Genomic DNA, 18,289 nt, shown 5'->3' with positions numbered 1-18,289 from the left:
AGAAAACTAGCTTCTGTTAGCATGTGTGGCGTTTTAAACACTAGTTTCTGAGCTTTTTACTCAAAGAGAAAAAGAACTGCACACACACCGTTCTTCTGTCATGAACCTCCTGCAGATTTAACCCGGGACTGTGTGTGTGTGTGTGTGTGTGTTTAATCTTTTTGCTCGGTGCGTAATAGCAGGCCTAGTGCTGATAGCAGCAGAGTCGGAGTGATGAACGAGTGTGTGATCTCTGATTAGGACCAGCCTGCTTAGAGCTGCTCTCCAGCTGTGGAGACACACACACACACACACACACACAGACACACACACACACTGACACACAGACACACACACACACACACAGACACACACACACTGACACACAGACACACACCCACCCACACACACACACAGACACACACACACACACACACACACACACACACACACACACACGAACACACACACTATAATGGCTCCTCAAAGCCTATTTACACAATAAATACAGAGAATTAGTGCTAGTGCCGGTGTTGTTATTCTCCATTGCTGCGTGTCCTTTTTTGGGGCCTTCTTTGCTCTGTGTGTGTGTGTGTGTGTGTGTGTGTGTGTGAGAGAGAGAGAGCGAGAGAGAGAGAGAGACATGACAGAACACATGGCCTGTAACAGATAAATCATTAGAAATTAATTTCCACTCTGGTTATTTCCAAGCTTCTGAAAATGTTCTTATTTAAAAATTCACTTTTTAATTTTTTTCCCCACACCCACAGTTTTTTCATTTCTTTCTATTCCTTCCTTTCAATTAAATGAAATGGAAATGTAAGAGCTGTGAGCGGGCAGCGCGGTATAACATAATAGTGCGGAGGCTGAAATTTAAACTCTTACCTCGGGGCTAAACTCGCACTCGCACACACACTCGCACACACACTCGCACACACACTCGCACACGGAATGAAAGCGTCAAAAGTTTTTTAATGTATATTTAACACACAAACACCCCAGTGACCGTCCACCGTCGACGCGCCGTCTCTCAAGAATCCCTCTTCCTTTTTTTCCTCTTTATTCCCTCTCCTCTCCTCTCTTTTTTTCCCTCTCTGACTTCTCCATCTCTCTTTAAACATTTATTCCCAGCTCACCTTAAAGACCCCATTTTTTTTTGGTTCTGTTGGTTTTTTTTTTTTTTACAGCTCTTAAACTCCTCGGTTGCCATTTATCATTTATAGATCCTAGCGGGATCGTCCAGACGGCTCTCTCGTCGTGTCTAATTGTCGTCAGAACCAGCGTCGCTCCCTTGATGTCACCTTTCTCTGGGACGTCGGGAGTCTCAGAGGCCCTTAGCGGCATAAACTGGATCATTTATGAGAACTCCGGTTCTCTCTCTCTTTCTCTCTCTCTCCATCTCTATCCTTGTCTTCTTGTCTTTGTGCCTCTTGCACGCCCACTCGTAGCAGCACAGCGGGATCACAGTAGCACATTTATTGCATCGTAGCTTTTATGGCCGTTTCAATACACCAGGAGTTTAAAACACTTCCAGTAGGGGCTGGGAGTCTGAGTACCAGAAACCCCAGGTTTTATTTCATCACTCTGCTCTTCTTTTTTTCCCCCTTGAATATATATATATATATATATATATATATATATATATATATATACAGCATGACGATCCTATTAGTAAACCATAACAACGATAACATATTCGGACAAAATTTATTTGATTATTTTGTTTTTTACATATAAACTCAGACCTTTAGTAAATAAAAATGCACCGTTTGACATCTGCATCCTCCGGAGAGCCAATAAGGGTTTTAAATGTGATGTTGCAGCATTAAGGGCACCGAAAAGGGCAAAAAATTAAATAAACACATAAATAAATAAATAAATAAATAAATAAATAAATATGTTGGGTTTTTTTTTTTTTGCACATCCCATCGCAGTTCCACTCCTGACCGCAAATCTAGAGATTCGACGCTGCCAAGATTCTTTTCCCAGAGTCCCTTGCCATGTCTCAGCGTCTGACAGTGGCCAAGTGTGCAAAACTCGAAGCGTTTTATTTTTCAGCGGTTAATAACACCACCTCCTAAAACGCCAGCCAAGGACAGAGAGAGAGAGAGAGAGAGAGAGAGAAAGAAAGCTCCCTGGAAGTGGTGCTTATTCCTCCTCCCGGAGCAATAACGCTTTCTCAACATGGAAACTTCTTTCCCACGCTTCTAGCGCCGCGAAAGAAAATCCGAGGCCTGTTTGGGATCCGTCCACGTTTTTTTTTCTTTACAGTACATCGCTGCTCGCCTCATTGACACATACGCCCCCCCCCCCCCCCCCCCAACACACACACACACACACACACACACACCCGCCAAGAAAGCAAAACGCTATCAGTATGAAAAAAAAATTTTTTTTCAGTTGACACCAAAGTATTCCCTTCATTAATATTTAATCTGACGCAAGACGTGCGTCCTTTAAACTCCATTAACATAAAGCTCGGTAAATACTCATCCTCAAACCTCGCTAATGAATGTAATGCGAGATCGCTGTCACCTCCAAGGCTTCTTCAAAGACATGCTTAAATAAACATGAGATTCCTTATTTTTATGTTCAACATCGCTTACTCGGAGACAAGATTTTTTTTATATAGTTTTTTTTTAAACCAGTTCCACCCCACCTTTCCCAAAATAGGAGACATGCTGTATATTAAATTATAAAACAGGAAATAAGTGAAAATGAAGTGAAAATATTCCATGCAGCGGTGGTGTCATTAAGGGTTTTTTTTTTTTTTTTAAACTGTCACCTGATGGGTTTTTTTTTTTAACCCACTCGCCTCCTTGCCCAAAATAAGAAACTTAAAATGAGACAAAAGAAAACACATGAAAATATTTTATGCAAAATAATGCACCGAGTGAAGTGGAACAAAAATAAAATGCTAAAACAATGACACAAGGATGATGTCATGGACGTTTTATTATTTTTTTTTTTTTTTACATTTTTTTTTTACTGTTACTGGGTGTCAAAAATTAAACAGCCAATATGTCAGTGTCACATTATAATCATTTAAAGAGTTTATGGAGCTGTGTCTGTTTCAGCCCGATGTTCCTGTAACGCCCCTGTAGTGCTCACTACGTAGCGTTGACCTGCTTGTACAGTGTCTCTGAACCTTACAACAAAATAGAGACAAAAGAAATCTTTATAGTTTCCCATTTTTAACATTTTTGCTTCATCTCTCAGCTTTAAAAAGGTCTGGACATTGTCTGTGTAGTATAAAATATGATTTCTAAAACATAATCTCACAATTTCATTACATTTTAGTCTTGTTTTGGTAAAAGCGTTTACATTTTAAAGAGGTTAACGTCTACATTTGAGTGGTTGATTAAATGTGGAGGAGACGAACTAGTGCAGAGATTCAGAGTAAACCCCCATTATCAGTCTTTGCAGTTGCTCCGGGGGAATTTCTTCTCGCTAACAAATATTCGCCCTTTTCCTCCACCTCAGACTGCCGTTATTATGCAGAATCAATAATTTTTTTGTGTGTTTGTCTTTTTTCCCCCTCTCTCTTCCTTTGATATGGCCTCTAGGATGCTGCAGGCAAGGTGCTGGACCGCTGGACCATCATGTCCCGTGAAGAGGAGATCATTACCCTGCAGCAGTTTCTACGCTTCGGAGAGACCAAATCCATCGTGGAGCTCATGGCGATCCAGGAGAAGGAAGGCCAAGCGGTCACGGTGCCCTCGTCAAAGGCCGACTCCGGCATCCGGACTTTTATCGAAAGCAACAACCGCACACGCAGTCCTGGCCTCCTTACACACTTGGAGAACAGCAGCCCTTCTAGTATCCATCATTTTGAGAACATCCCCAACAGTTTGGCTTTCCTGCTGCCCTTCCAGTACATCAATCCCGTCTCGGCTCCCATGTTGGGGCTGCCGCCCAACGGGCTAAACTTGGACCAAGCGGCACTGAGGCTCCGAGAACCAAACCTTTCCAATCAGAGCGAACCAGTAGAGAGCAGTGAATCCGAAGTGTCTCTATCGCCTTTCCGAAACAGCCAGAGTCCAAACCGAGGCGCCTTAGGGGCCATTCCCAATTCCATTGAGCCCAAGACAGAACCTAATGGATCATCACCTATCACAACAACCCCGTCTGCACAGCAAGTCCAACAACAGCAAACACAGCAGCAGCAACAGCAGCAGATCCAACAGCAGCAGCAGCCCCAGTCTAATGCCATAAATGACCACCACTTTGTGAAAAATGAGCAGTCAAAGAACCTTCACTCTTCGTTCTCTTCCAAGATGCACCGCATGCGTCGCATGGGTACTCCGTCACGCAAGGGTCGCGTCTGCTGCAATGCCTGTGGCAAGACCTTCTACGACAAGGGCACGCTGAAGATCCACTATAATGCTGTACATCTGAAGATCAAGCATCGTTGCACGATTGAGGGATGCAACATGGTCTTCAGCTCCCTGCGTAGCCGCAATCGCCACAGCGCCAATCCCAACCCTCGCCTCCACATGCCTATGCTGAGAAACAACCGAGATAAAGACCTCATTCGCTCCACTTCCGGATCGGCCACCCCGGTCATCTCTAGTACCAAGAGTGGATTCACTCTAACAAGTCCTGGACGGCCTCCGCTAGGCTTTGCAACTCCTCCTCTCGATCCAATGATGCAATCCCCCCTTCAAAGTCCTCTGGTCTTCCCGTCTCTGAAGTCAGTGCAGCCGGTACAACCCATCCCACCTTTCTACCGCAACTTGCTTTCTCCCGCTGACATTGTAAGTCCTCCGGTGTCCCTTCCCACCAGTCCAATTCTACCCACTACCACCAACAGCACCTCCATCATGGACCAACAGCAGCAGATCTTAGCTGCCAGCTCCAACAGCCACATGTCTGAGACAGGATCTTTGTCTCACCACCTTTCCACCACCTCAAGTGCCCCAGATCCCATCACCATCGACCCTATGCCCAAGAAGAAGCCTCGCAAGTCCAGCATGCCTGTCAAGATTGAGAAAGATCGAGAGGTACCGGAGGATTACGACGACAAAGACGACGACGAAGATGATGACAGTTGCCATCATCGTCACCCTGCATCTCACCTCCATAACAACATCAATGGAAACTGCAACAACAACAACAACAGCAGCAGCGGGCATCAATCGCCCTCCCAGGATGAGATGACGGAAGGCACCAGTGAGCTGCGCTGCATGGACAGCTTCACCTCAGAGGACCAGGACCACGAGCGTGACTTTGAGAATGAGTCCGAGACTTCTGAGTCCAAGATGTTCTACCGCGATGAGCCAATGGACGCCGAAGAGCATCGCCACGCCTCCAGAAGAAACATGGACAAAGACAAGGATGACGGAGAGGAAGACGGTCACATCCATAAAGAGGTAGAAGAAAAGAGACGCTCCTCGCCGTCCCCACATCAACCGGTCATCAAAATCAAAGAAGAACTCAACGATCCTACCTACGACATGTTCTGCATGGGGCAATACAACCTGTACAATGGTGGGATGGCTGCCGCAGCTGCCGCCGCCGCGAGTATGGCTGCCTTGCACGAAAGCTTCATCTCCTCCATGGGTTACGGATCAAGTTCACCCAAATTTCACTCCCAGTCTCCAGAGGGCGATCTCTGTTCCAGCCCCGACCCTAAAATCTGCTACGTCTGCAAGAAGAGCTTCAAGAGCTCCTACAGTGTCAAACTGCACTACAAAAATGTGCACCTGAAAGAGATGCACGTCTGCACGGTGGCCGGATGCAACGCTGCTTTCCCTTCCCGACGAAGCCGAGACAGGTGAGATGCTTGGTTTACTCATATTTCAGACTGCATATTTAACGATTCTCAAGGCTCAAACAAATTTCTTACATGCTGTCCTATTCCTCCTGCTAATGACCTGCTTATTATTTACGTAATTAAATCCGTAAGCGCTCACACTTACACCCTCACATAGCTTACAGGTAAGTTAGTCCCATCATGACCTATTTTCTCATTAGATAAAAGTTAATTGCTCCACATGAAGTCTCAATTTTATCTTCATCTCCGACTCGCAGGGGGTGGGAGAATAATTATTATCCCGCTAATGACGTGGTAACTGCTACTCCGTGTGCTATGCGTTGCCTGTCATGCTAACGTGCCGAATTGCCGTGGTGTCAGTTCACGCTTATTTAATGCACCGAGAGGTCGGGTTACTCGAGATTGCTCACCTGTCACTCAGGTAAGCTCGCATTTATTAGCAGAGGCTGCGACCTGTCAAACCGCCGCATTCATTAACATGTTTCGTGCAAGTCAGCAACACGTTCTTTGCCACGCAGACCTCAGAATATACCTGTGCTAACGGGCAGGTAGAGGTGATGATGTCCAAGGTCAGGCACAAGGAATCTGGCTGCGTGTTTCCTTATAAAATCTGTCTTCAACTAAAATATCGCTCTGAAAAAAAATACCAAAGTGTAACTTTAAAGTGTTTAAAGTTCAAGTGTACATCTTTTATATCTTTACTGAGAGGGCCTAGAAGACAACAAATGATACTGAGCTCTACTTTCAGTGTAAAAGGGTACATCATTTATATTTTTAATTAGAGGGCCTAAGTATATAAGAATGAAAAGGTAGTAACGTGTACGTTTCAGTGTGGTACCATCATGTGGACATCTTTTAGTGATTTAAATAGAGGGCCAAAAGGATGTAGTCTAAAAAAAAAACCAAACTGTACTAAACTGTACCTTTGAGTGTGGTTCTGTCAAGGGCCTCGAGGACGCAGCCTAAAACAATTAAGAGTACTAACGCGTACCTTTTAGTACCTTCTAGTACCTCCTAGTACCTTCAATGGTAGATCTTTCATACCTCAATTGGCAATGAAAATAGACAGAGGTTAATTAGAAACGTCCGAATTAGCAAAAGGGCACGGTCCAGGCTTTCACTTCTTCCTCAAGCACTTTCGGAAAAATTGTTTAAACGTTGCTGCCCCTCCTCCGCTCGGTGAAAAATAAACGCTCTCTTTTTTCCCCATCGGCTAAAGAGCCATGAGTGTATGTGTGTGTGTGTGTGTGTGTGTGTTAAACCGACGGCGTTCAGCAGTCTAGAAAAACTACGGGGGAAGAAAAGAAGATCGCTGGTACAGAGAGAGAGAGAGAGAGAGAGTGAGAGAGAGAGAGAGAGAGAGAGAGACGAGGACGTGCCTCTTTTTCTCGGGTGACAAGTGACGGTTTTATTTAGATAATAAAGATCGAGGGGTTGTTTGTGTGCGAGTGTGTGTGTGAGCGTGTGTTGAGCGCGTCCTCCCCCGCTTTACTGTAATTTGCAAACAAGAGACTCTCCGAGGTGCTCAGTTGTTCTACTCGCCTCCCTCCCTCTCTATCTCCCGCTCTCCCTCGCTCCATCCATCTCTCCGACGCAATCTTTTATTAAGTTCCCGAGTGCGGTGGCATCTGTTCCCAGCGCTGTTCGCTCATTAGTACACTGTAAACAGCACCGACGACTCCGGAACAGACGAGACGCAGACGGAGGGATGAACGAGAGCGTATTGTGCTCCAGATGTGTGTGTGTGTGTGAGAGAGAGAGAGAGAAAGAGAGAGAGAGACAGGCTTCCAAAACGTGCTGCTTTCGACAAGGCCGAAGGGACCCAGTGCCCCGAGGCAGAGCAGACCTGACGTCTCGTTCGCAAAAATGAAGAGGCGCGCAAATAGGCCACGCACACACCTCTACACACACACACACACACACACACACACACAATGACAGATGCACTGAAACCCAGTAAGGAGTAGATCATCTGCATACAAATGTGTGAAGGATAACTGACACTTTTACACATTGCTATCAGCGTCGGCTAATTTTCCTGCAGGGGGAAAAAAATGAGCAAAGCCGGAGCTCTTCAAATGAGCTTCTAACGTTCAGCTATTAGACATACACACTAGCGCGGATTAGCCGAGAGCCCGTTAGCAAAGACGCTCGTTATTACAAGCTGGACTTTTAGCTAACTCATCGTTATCTTCAAATTCGTGCTGCTTTTAATCTTTTAATCTCATCACCCTGAACCTGTTAGCTTTATTTTTAAGCTTCATCAATTTTTTTTACTCTTTTTTTTTTTTTTTTTTTTTTACTCATTTCTTGTTTTTTTTTTTTTAGTGTATTGCTATTTTATACTGTAGGTTAGCTTGTTCGATGAAATGATTTGCAGTGAATATTTAGCAAATACTGTACTAATAAAGGATTACAAAAAAAGTCATCACATAATGACAATAATAATAATAATAATAATAATAATACAATCTCAAAATCATTTCCGGTCTTGATTTTTCCGACTCTTTTGGATGACCTCCGCCTGCCTTTCAATTCTATAGATAAAACCTCGTCTTTTGCGATTTTCTTTGCTGCTGGAAACATTTACGCGGTGCAGAGACGCATTAGCGTAAACACAGAGGGGGATTTTGTTGCCAGCAGCCCGAGGAGGCGGAAAAGGGGGAGCTACCGTGATCACGAGAACGTACATGAGAACCCGTTAACTTATTCAACAAGCACGTAATCTCCACCCGAGAACACGCACGTGTGCGCTATACATCACGCCGTATCACGTTATTACCCACAGTATATAATGTCATGATTTAAACACATATTCAGGTGGTCACTTCTTCTCTTCTTCTCTTCTTCTCTTCTTCTTTTCTTCTCTTGGCCAGTCGGCGTCGAGGTGCGTGTGAGGGTTCAGCTCCTGCAGCGTCGGCCTGTAAATTCCCCCTAAACGTTTAAACATATGGTCAGGAGAAAACAGGGCAGGAAAGGACACTAGCATTTTTTAGTGTGTGTGTGTGTGTGTGTGTTTTCCCTGGATGTGACCATGCTGCCCTAAAAGCACACACTATTGTTTCCATATTTTTTGGCCGGTGGATTCTCCGTGGCATCTGGGAGGCATTATAAAGCTGCTGTTCCTGAGGACTGAGAGGTATTAAAGCAGCAGAGAGGTATCCAGAGGAATCTGACGGTTTACGTGGCCAAGACACACACGCACACACACACACACACACGCACACACACACGCACACACACACGCACACACACACGCACACACACACGCACACGCACACACACACGCACACACACACGCACACACACACGCTAAACACTTCAGGCTGCCACACAATTCTCAAAAGGTGCCTTTCACATATAACTCATAACTATTACGTATAACTTATACCTTACTATAATGTAATATATTAGAGCATTTATAATGCCATGTAATACCTATAAATATTATATATATACTCTACATATATATACTGTATACCTGACATATAACACTTAACCCAGTTTAATAGACCGTTTCAGTTAAATAAATGTCCAGTTTACTTTTTTAAAAAAAATTTCTATTTAAACAAGCCTTAATCAGAAATCTGTACATGAATCATAAACGCTGCATTCTGCATCCTGTTCAAGCTAAACCTGTGTTTAAATATCATCTATACGTTCATCTGTAATTAAATTCACTTTGTTTTCTAAAATCTAGAAATCCATCCAGGACACCTGTACACCTAAATAAATAAATAAATAAATAAATAAATAAATAAATAATCGACCTAGAACAATGCACAGAAATCTGCCTTTTTATTCGATTTATTTTCTGTTTAAAGAGGAATAAATCCGTCCAACTCACCTGTGCACAGTAATACCTGAGCTATCATCAGCACAGGGTTCAAATCCCTACCTAAAACCACACGAATACTATCTATACGTTTATCTTATACATAAATAAATTAGACATATTTTACTGTTTACTAAGATGAAAAAATCCATACAGCAAACCTGTGCACAATAACACAATAACAACACAATAACAACACAATAACACAATAATACAATCACAACACAATAACACAATCACAACACAATAACACAATAACGTGAGCTCAGTTCATATCTCTGCATGTCGTATTTTATCCACAGTCCCAACCGAATCACTGTCTGTACACTCATCATGCATGTAAAGCTGAATAAATCCGTCCAACACACACTTTTACACAGTAATGTGTGTGTTTGATTAGCTCAGGATTCAAGTACAAACCTACAACCGAGCAAAAATATAGAAATCTATACATTTACATTTATATTCTTATAAATAAATAAAAACACCTGTACACAATAACGCGTTTTAATACCACGGGATTTAAATATTAACCCAAAACAACCCAAATATTATCCCTACATTCATCTTATGAATTATTGATATCAATCTTCTATATTCTATAATGAATGAATCCACCCGTACACACCCGTACACACCCGTACACACCCGTACACAATAACGTGCGAGATTCACATCCTTACACGCATCAAGCACAGTCTCGCTCAAGCCCTGAAGTGAAGTCCTGCACATGTTTACCTTCTGGGATATATTTATTACTCTACCTTTATTAATTAGTTTATTTACTGATTTCTGAGAGGAATAAATCCGGCAGTGTGCATGCATTTGAGTTTCATTCAGACTTCAGATATGGAACAGTGTAAACGCAGGGCTGTGACGTCAGAGGAGGGACACTATTGCGTCACACATGTACATAATATCGTATGATATTAATTATATTATATTGTATTAAGCACACTATACATGACGGTATATGAGTGCTGGTCACGTGATTTAAGCTCTCCCCCCTGTGTTTCAGTGGTGCGTGTGTGTGCATGTGTGTGTGTGTGTGTGTGTGTGTGTAATAGGCTTGGTAATGAAATGTAATGCAACACCGCGGTGAGAGCGCGAGCTCTCGGTGCGACACGTTTTATTGTTTTTTATTTATTTTTATTTTTTTAACTCCTCCAGGGCTCCGGCGCGCGCGTGTAAAATTATTTGCATATTTACAGTGTATGGGGTTGAAGCTCCGCAGCGCGCGCCAGCAATCACGGCCCTTATTATGCTCGTTAATCACTTTTGACTCCAGAACAAAAACACGCAGACCTTAAGTGTGTGTGTGTGTGTGTGTGTCAGTGCCACTTGTTTATTTTTTACTCTCGCGCGTTCTCGCTGTCACCGGTCCGATGACCCTGCAGATCCCTGCTGTGTGTGTGTGTGTGTGTGTATACGTGTGTGCGCGCGCTAATGTTCAGTCCCGCAGTCTCGTGCGAGTGCGCGAAAGAGTGAAGGTTAATTATGTTTCTGAGATCCTCCTCCTCTATTTAAAGCCTCTGGCGACGAGCAGGGAGAGAGCAGCTGCGACACACACACACACACACACACACACACACACACACACACACACACACACACACACACACACACACACACACACACACACACACACAAGCGTAGCTTCACGAGCCTCTGCGTTAGGTATACATCATTAACGTTATACCACTGTTCTGTATTATGGCGTATTTGCACGTGATGACGTCACCAACACGTTACGTCCCAAGTGAGCTGCAGCGTTATTCGTGTTTGTATGTTTAAATAATAATAATAATAATAATAATAATAATAATCCCAATGTTTTTACACTTTAACCTTCGCACCATGTGCCTGTAGTCTGAGTAGAATTTATTATAATTAGAATAATAATTTCTGTATCATAAACAGTGAAGTTATAAACAGCACTTCACTTTTCACAGCTCCAGTATTGGATCATAATTAAATATTAGCAGCAAACATTTTATTTTATTTTATTTTATTTTATTCTGAGTGAATGAAGTACGCAGTGCAGAACGCGGCACACTGCACTTCTCAACATGTAAAGAAACTTCCAGAATTTCTACTCTTATTTCTTTGACGCTCCATGATTACAGTCAGCTCGTGTACAAGCGTGGAGTAAAATCACCTTAATTATTATTAACCTCAATCGCTTCTACACTTTCTTATTTTTTAAATTTTTTTTGCAAGATCAGAAATTCTGCTATAAAACGGATTGTTTCATTAAAAAGCATCCACACATTCAGAGCAGGTGATTTCTCGGCTAAAGTCTGCGCCTCAGTAATCCCCGTGACGCTCCGAAATCTGTCATGCTGCCTTCGAAAAATGATCTTCATCCCGAGTGTGAAGTGTGAAGCGTGTGTTTATTCCAGATGAAGGTGATTAATGATATACGCCTTCATCAGACGGCCCACTACACCACGTCCACTAATGTGCTCAAAAATAAACACAAATACAAAAGACAGTACGTTAAGCACATCATCATCACCATCATCACCATCATCATCATCGTCATCATCGTCATCATCGTCGTCGTCATCGTCGTCGTCGTCGGGTTAACGTGACTCTCGCCTCCTACGTTTCTTTTTCGTATTCCGAGTCATTTAGTGAGTGAGGGACTGGCAGCAGGGCCGTCGCTGGATAAAGATGATTAACGTTTCCCGGGATGAGCCACATTAAGTGACGCACTCCTCCTCTCACTCCATTCCTCCTCTCACTCCATTCCTCCTCTCCTCCTCTCCCGGCTCGGAAAGGTCCTCTCCGGAGACGCCGCCTCCATCTTTCGGGCCGAGATGAGCCTGTCAATTTGGTTTGGCTGCCACATTAGAGGCTGAGAGTGAGCTAGTGAGGGAGCGAGGGATGAGGTGGATGAGTTTGAGAGATGGAGGGGAGGAGACGGTCGTGGCCTGGAACAGAGCTGTAGTGGAAATGAGGCGGAAAGGCTAACGCTGATGGAGGAAAAGGCAACTTCGGAGATGCTAACACACACACACACACACACACACACACACACACACACACACATCCAAAACCACTTGGGTCTGGGTTTCCATAAACATTTTTTTTAATAAGCGAAGAAATAAAAACATGAATGTTTTCTGTTAATCTGTAATCTCTGTGTGTGTGTGTGTGTGTGTGTGTGTGTGTGTGTGTGTGTGTGCATGTGTATATCTGTGTGAATGTGTGTGTGTGTGTGTGTGTGTGTGTGTGTGTGTATGTGTGGGGTCATCAAATGCTAGTTAGTCACTGCAGGAGAGCTTATGAGCAGTGTAAGGGTGTGGTTATGCTAATATGCACATGAGAGATATGCTAATGAGGGCCCCGCCCACTAGAGCAACATCGACAGCATTGTGTCAGAAACAAAATGTTTAAAACTCTGGAATAAAAATAAAGGAATTAATTAAATTAATAAACTGATAAACAACACGGTCTGGTGCTTTGGATGGGTTTTTATAGTTTTAGTAATATTGTATAAATAAATAAATAAATAAATAAATAAATAAATAAATAAATTCAAAATTTTTAAGGAAAACTATATTTTTTTTTTCTTCCCACAGTAATAAGGCTTACACACACACACACACACACACACACACTCACACACTCACACACTCGGGCTCAGGGCTGAATGCTGACGATGCTCTGGTGGCCGTCCGGCCCTCGATGGCACTGTACCACCAGAAAGGGTCCCTGTGTTGAATGTATTTCTGTTCTTGCAGGAGAGGGTCGGATAGGGAGGTAAATAATTAAAGGGACCCTTTTTGACCGCATCAACCACGGCACTGCTGGTAAGCTCCTCCTCCTCCACACTGCGCAATTTCCATCTATCAGTCACGCCTTCACCAGCGCCACCATCTCAGCTCCCTAATGCATGGAATCCCGATCAGTTCCGACCCCTCAAACCCTGTACAGATTGAGTTTTTATCCTTTTTCAGTTACTTTCAGTTTCAAGAGTTTTAAAACAGACTGCACAGCAATGTACATGCTAATTATTTATATTCCTCCATTTTAATTTAACCTCTCTCTCTCTTTCTCTCTCTTTTTCTCTCTCTCTCTTTCTTTTTCTCCCTCTCTCTTTCTCTCCCTCTTTCTCTTGCTGTCTCTTTCTCTCTCTCCCCCTCTCTCTCTGTCTCTGTCTATCTCTCCTTCTCTCTCTCCCTCTCTCTCACTGTCTCTCTCTCCCTCTTTCTCTCTCCCCCTCTCCCTCTCTGTCTATCTCTCCTTCTCTCTTTCTCTCTCTCTCTGTCTCTCTCCCCCTCGCTCTCACTGTCTCTCTCTCTCTGTCTGTCTCCATCTCTCTTTTTCTTTGTTTCATTCTGTCAGTTTCTTTTTCCTTCTCTCTCTCTCTTTATTGTCTCTATCTCTCCATCTGTCTCACTGTCTAGCTCTCGCCCTGACTCGCTCCCTGTCTCTCGTCTCACTTTTTCTTTGTTGTTCTCTCTCTCTCTCTCTCTCTCTCTCTCTCTCTCAGTGAGAGACATTGATTGTCGTAGTGCTCTGTGCTGTTTTTTGTCTCTAAGTGGATTTGTGACACTGCAGCGTGTGATCTGACATCGCTCCTGACTCGATTTGACTCGATGGCGCTCCGTGTCATGTGATCCCCCACCGGGGGGGCGCGAGGGAGAAAAAGGCCATTTTTATTAAAGCGAGCGCTAACATGAAACGCTGCGTCTCGATGAGGCCACCTCCAGGCTCTGGAGTCGATGCGCTAATGCTGTCCGAGTCGGCGCTAATACGCTATCCGGTTCCCCTCGATTATCGCATTACGGCGCCTCAAATCAATTGATAAACTCCCATTCAATGTGCTGGAGTATTTAATCGAGTCAAGAGTCAATTGCGTTTGAGCAGACACGCTGACAGCGGCTAAACACGTTAGCGAGTCGCTCTCAGAGCTAGCGCCACTGCACTCAACGCTCCGCTTAACCGTTTTAGCCCGCCTTAGTTTCCTCTCACAGCGTACGGAAACGTGATACTCTGGAACCTGTGCAGCTCAGCTTGGGTTAGGACACGATTAGCATTAGCATTGATGTCCTGTGAAATGGGTGTAAGGTTAGCGACTAATTAAACATCGCTTGAAACAATCTTGGATTGATGATGTTAGCATAAGCGTTGGTGTGAGCTGAAAACAGTCAGGGTTAGCACCCACGCATCAAATAAAGCACTAATGGAGTCTTTGGTTAATAAATGATACCAGTATTAGCATTAGCATTGGTGTTAATGCTAGTAATAGTAGCTACGTTCAGGACGTCGTTTTTTTGTTTGTTTGTTTTTTACAGTTGAAACTCCCTTCCCTCACCCTTTTCTTTAATTATGTTTATAACCTGCTAAAAAACTGAATTATTTTGACATTTCTTTCTTGCTTTGTAATTTATTAGCGCTGCTACATCATCACAGTCGTGCATAAAGTTTTAGAGTGAATAAACGTCTTGAGTTTTTTATTTATAATTGTTTGTTTGTTTGTTTGTTTTTCTCCTCGGCAGGCACAGCTCCAACATCAACCTCCACCGCAAACTTCTGACCAAAGAACTGGACGACTTCGTCCTCGACCCCCAGCTCATGCCGCTTCCCCGGGACATGCGTGCCGAGTTAGCAGCCAAAATCTACTCTGGACACCGACACGAGGACCCCGTGTCCCCTATAGGCAACGGTTACCGCGGCGACAGCGATTACGTGGCGCTGGACCTGAGCACGGCGTCGAGCGTCCACTCGAGCGGCAGCGTCCAGTCGTCACGCGATTCGGACGAGGCCAGCGACGAAGGCGTGCTCCTGGACGAGCTGGACGTTAGCGAGGGAGAGGAAGCGGGGCCTGGGTTAGGTGAAGGGGTGGGGCTGGTGACCTCCGACCCCGCCTCCTCGCCGTCAACAGGCACTAACGGCGGCATCCTGTGCACAATCTGCCACAAAATGTACAGCAACAAAGGGACGCTGCGTGTGCACTACAAAACGGTTCACCTGCGTGAGATGCACAAGTGCAAAGTCCCCGGGTGCAACATGATGTTCTCGTCCGTCCGCAGCCGGAACCGACACAGCCAGAACCCCAACCTGCACAAAAACGCACCCTTCATCTCCATGCTCGACTAGCCCCGCCTCCCGTTCCTCATAGACACACCCTTTTATCCACACACTCCACCCACTGTCCCTGCATTTCAGTGTCAAAATGTGTCAAAGGTCGGTCCTTTCACGTGACGATCAGACGATAACCCTCGTACGCAGTCACGTCAGTGTTCCCGTTTTGACTTTTTTCTTTTTTCCTTCTTTGGGAGAATTTGGATTGGACGTTTCTCCGAGGGCGCTTCTCTTGGTTTGCTTGATTCCAAAATGGCCGCCCCTTTGATCCTTCTTTTTTTTTTTTTTTTTGGCGTCTAACTCCATAGAAGTTCCTCAGACTCTTTATGTGTGACTGTTGCCTGCAGAAAACGGTATTACCGAAAAAAGAATAATAATAATAATAATAATAATAATAATAATAATAATATGAGAAAAAAACGTCTCCTTGTTGTATTTGTGTAACGATAGCTTTACGAGAAAAAAAAAAACAGTCCCGTACATACCTAAAGCATGAACGGTTTCAATTTGTAAATAACGTCCTGAGAGGCTTTTTGGTGTAAAACAATTGTATTGATGGTCGCTTGCTCTTTTTTTTCTCTCTTTTTAAAAAAACAAAAAATTCCTTTGCTCTTTATTTTTCTCTTTTTTTCCCTTTATGTTACAGTTCAATCTTTCAAAGTGTAGGTGACAAGAGGTAGCATTTTACTAGCTTGATTCATTTATATTAACGTCAAAACTAAAAAATAAAAAGGAAAAAAATTTACCCAAGAACAAAAAAAATATATTGTGACTCGTTTTATCTACTTGTGAGATACGCCTACGGAGCTGGCATGCTTTCAGGCTCCTAAACGACTCCTTTTTTTAAAAAATTTAAATTCCTTCTTTTTCTTACTTTTTTTTTAAAAAAAAGATTTAGTAAGACGTTTAGTTTTTTTTGCACTTTGCATCTATAACGAGCGGGATGTGTAATATTATTACGAAGAAAAACACTTCGCAATGTTCGACTTAGTCATGGCCGGGAGGGAAAATTAAATTTAAAAAAAAAAAGTATCTTTACAGAAATGTACCGGTTTTTGCACTTGTGTTCAGTTTAAAAAAAAAAACAAAAAAAAAAAACAAATTTGCATAATCTCTGACGACCCACGTTCGAGCAGGACAAACCCGTAAAGGTATTTAAACGGCGTCTCTGCTGCAGGATTTTTACGATCAGATGATCTTCTGCAGAATAAAGAAGTATAACTTGGCGTGGGTGTACCGTATTAACCTGAGAATCAGCTCCCAGATGAAATACTGCATGTGCTGTGATCATACACGAGTACGCATGTGCTGAAAACCGGTCGTACGATATATCGCAAAACTTCAACACGCAGTATTCCATTGCAACATTTACAGGTGCTTTGTTTCTCGTCACGGCGTGTCCGGGTCTCTTTTTGTTTTCGGACGTAGCGTCACGATAAATATCGTAGTCCACGATAAAAATGACGTAATTATCGTGATATGTGAATTTAACGCGTTCGGACGTCCGTTCACACTGGCAGCGAAATGATCGATCGGGCGCTATTTAATTTACGTTGACAGTCAATTTTTTTTCTGTAAAAACAGGGGGCGGAGCTTAGCTTAGCTTTAATCATCCGATCACGAACTCGATTCAGTGACGTCACGGTTATCCTTTGTCTTTGCCTTGCATGATTCATATTTAGTTACATTAACTAAACTCTAGCTAGCATGACATTAGCCAGCCAGACTAACAGGGGCGGAGTTTAGGTTACATTTCATCATCCAATCACAGTCACCTTTGTCCTTTCTCTTCACTTCTTTGTTTGAGCAGCATTAAGGTTAGCTAGCTTAGCTTAGTTTAGCTAAGATGATCTTACCAGCCAGGCATGTTTGCTAGCAAGCTAGTTAAGGCTATGATAGCTGTAACAATCTGAAAAGTCTGTAGGTCGAAGATGTAAAAAGAACGGCTAATCGTTAGCTTGGCTGACATTCAGTGTCTAGCTAACAGCATGCTAGCTAACAGCATGCTAGCTAGCATCAGATTGATTGTGCGAAGTTTGCTTTCAAAACATGTAGAATTATCAAACGTTATCTAAGCTCCGCCCATGTCAGCGTAAAAAGATGCCATCGTTCAGTGATGTAAAAAAAAAAAAGAAAATGGCTGCCAGTGCGAGCTTAAGATAAAACGCTAATCCATGAGCTGTTAGAACTTTCCCTCGATCGTACCTCGATCACGCAGTGTCCGTGTTTAGTCTTAAAAACCCGAGTCTTAATTCGTTTTTTTAGTGGAAAGTCGAGCGTTCCTGTGTAACAGCGGCGGCGGCGTGTCGGGGTACGAAGAGCGGACGCGACTGAACGCATCCCTTTTTTTCTCTGCAGTTAGAAAAAAAACAAGCTCGTAGACATGCCACCTTTCAGTTGTATTTTTTTACTCTCATGCTGACGGGAGGAAGGAGACAGTGAGGCAGCGAGACAGTGAGACAGCGAGGCAGTGAGACAGCAAGGCAGTGAGACAGCGAGGCAGTGAGACAGTGAGGCAGCGAGGTTCGCGAGCGTCATTAAATTCGTAGCGCAGCACGCCGGAGGCAGGAGCGGCGTTTCTGCACTGATCTGTCTAATAACTC

General features: G+C 43.6%; 1 protein-coding gene across 10 annotated transcripts in view; it reads left to right on the top strand.

The window, feature by feature from the left end:
• bnc2 (basonuclin 2) overlaps positions 1–17,860 on the top strand; it is a 221,455-nt gene extending 203,595 nt beyond the window's left edge. For 8 of the 10 annotated variants that reach the window (XM_053622198.1, XM_053622197.1, XM_053622202.1 and 5 more), the window contains 2 exons: positions 3,546–5,755; positions 15,101–17,860. In XM_053622198.1, coding sequence (XP_053478173.1) covers positions 3,546–5,755; positions 15,101–15,701 — 2,811 coding nt within the window. In that variant the 3' untranslated portion in view covers positions 15,702–17,860. Of the gene's footprint in view, positions 1–3,545; positions 5,756–8,631; positions 11,341–13,339; positions 13,409–15,100 lie in introns of those variants that run through there. The other 2 variants (XM_053622206.1, XM_053622205.1) reach the window with 2 other exon arrangements.
• The last annotated feature ends 429 nt before the right edge of the window (positions 17,861–18,289 follow it).

This window comes from Ictalurus furcatus, chromosome 3 (assembly GCF_023375685.1).
Source record: "Ictalurus furcatus strain D&B chromosome 3, Billie_1.0, whole genome shotgun sequence".
NCBI classification, from domain to species: domain Eukaryota; kingdom Metazoa; phylum Chordata; class Actinopteri; order Siluriformes; family Ictaluridae; genus Ictalurus; species Ictalurus furcatus.
Note: the sequence above shows the minus strand (reverse complement) of the source record. Positions and strands in the feature narration are given on the sequence as shown.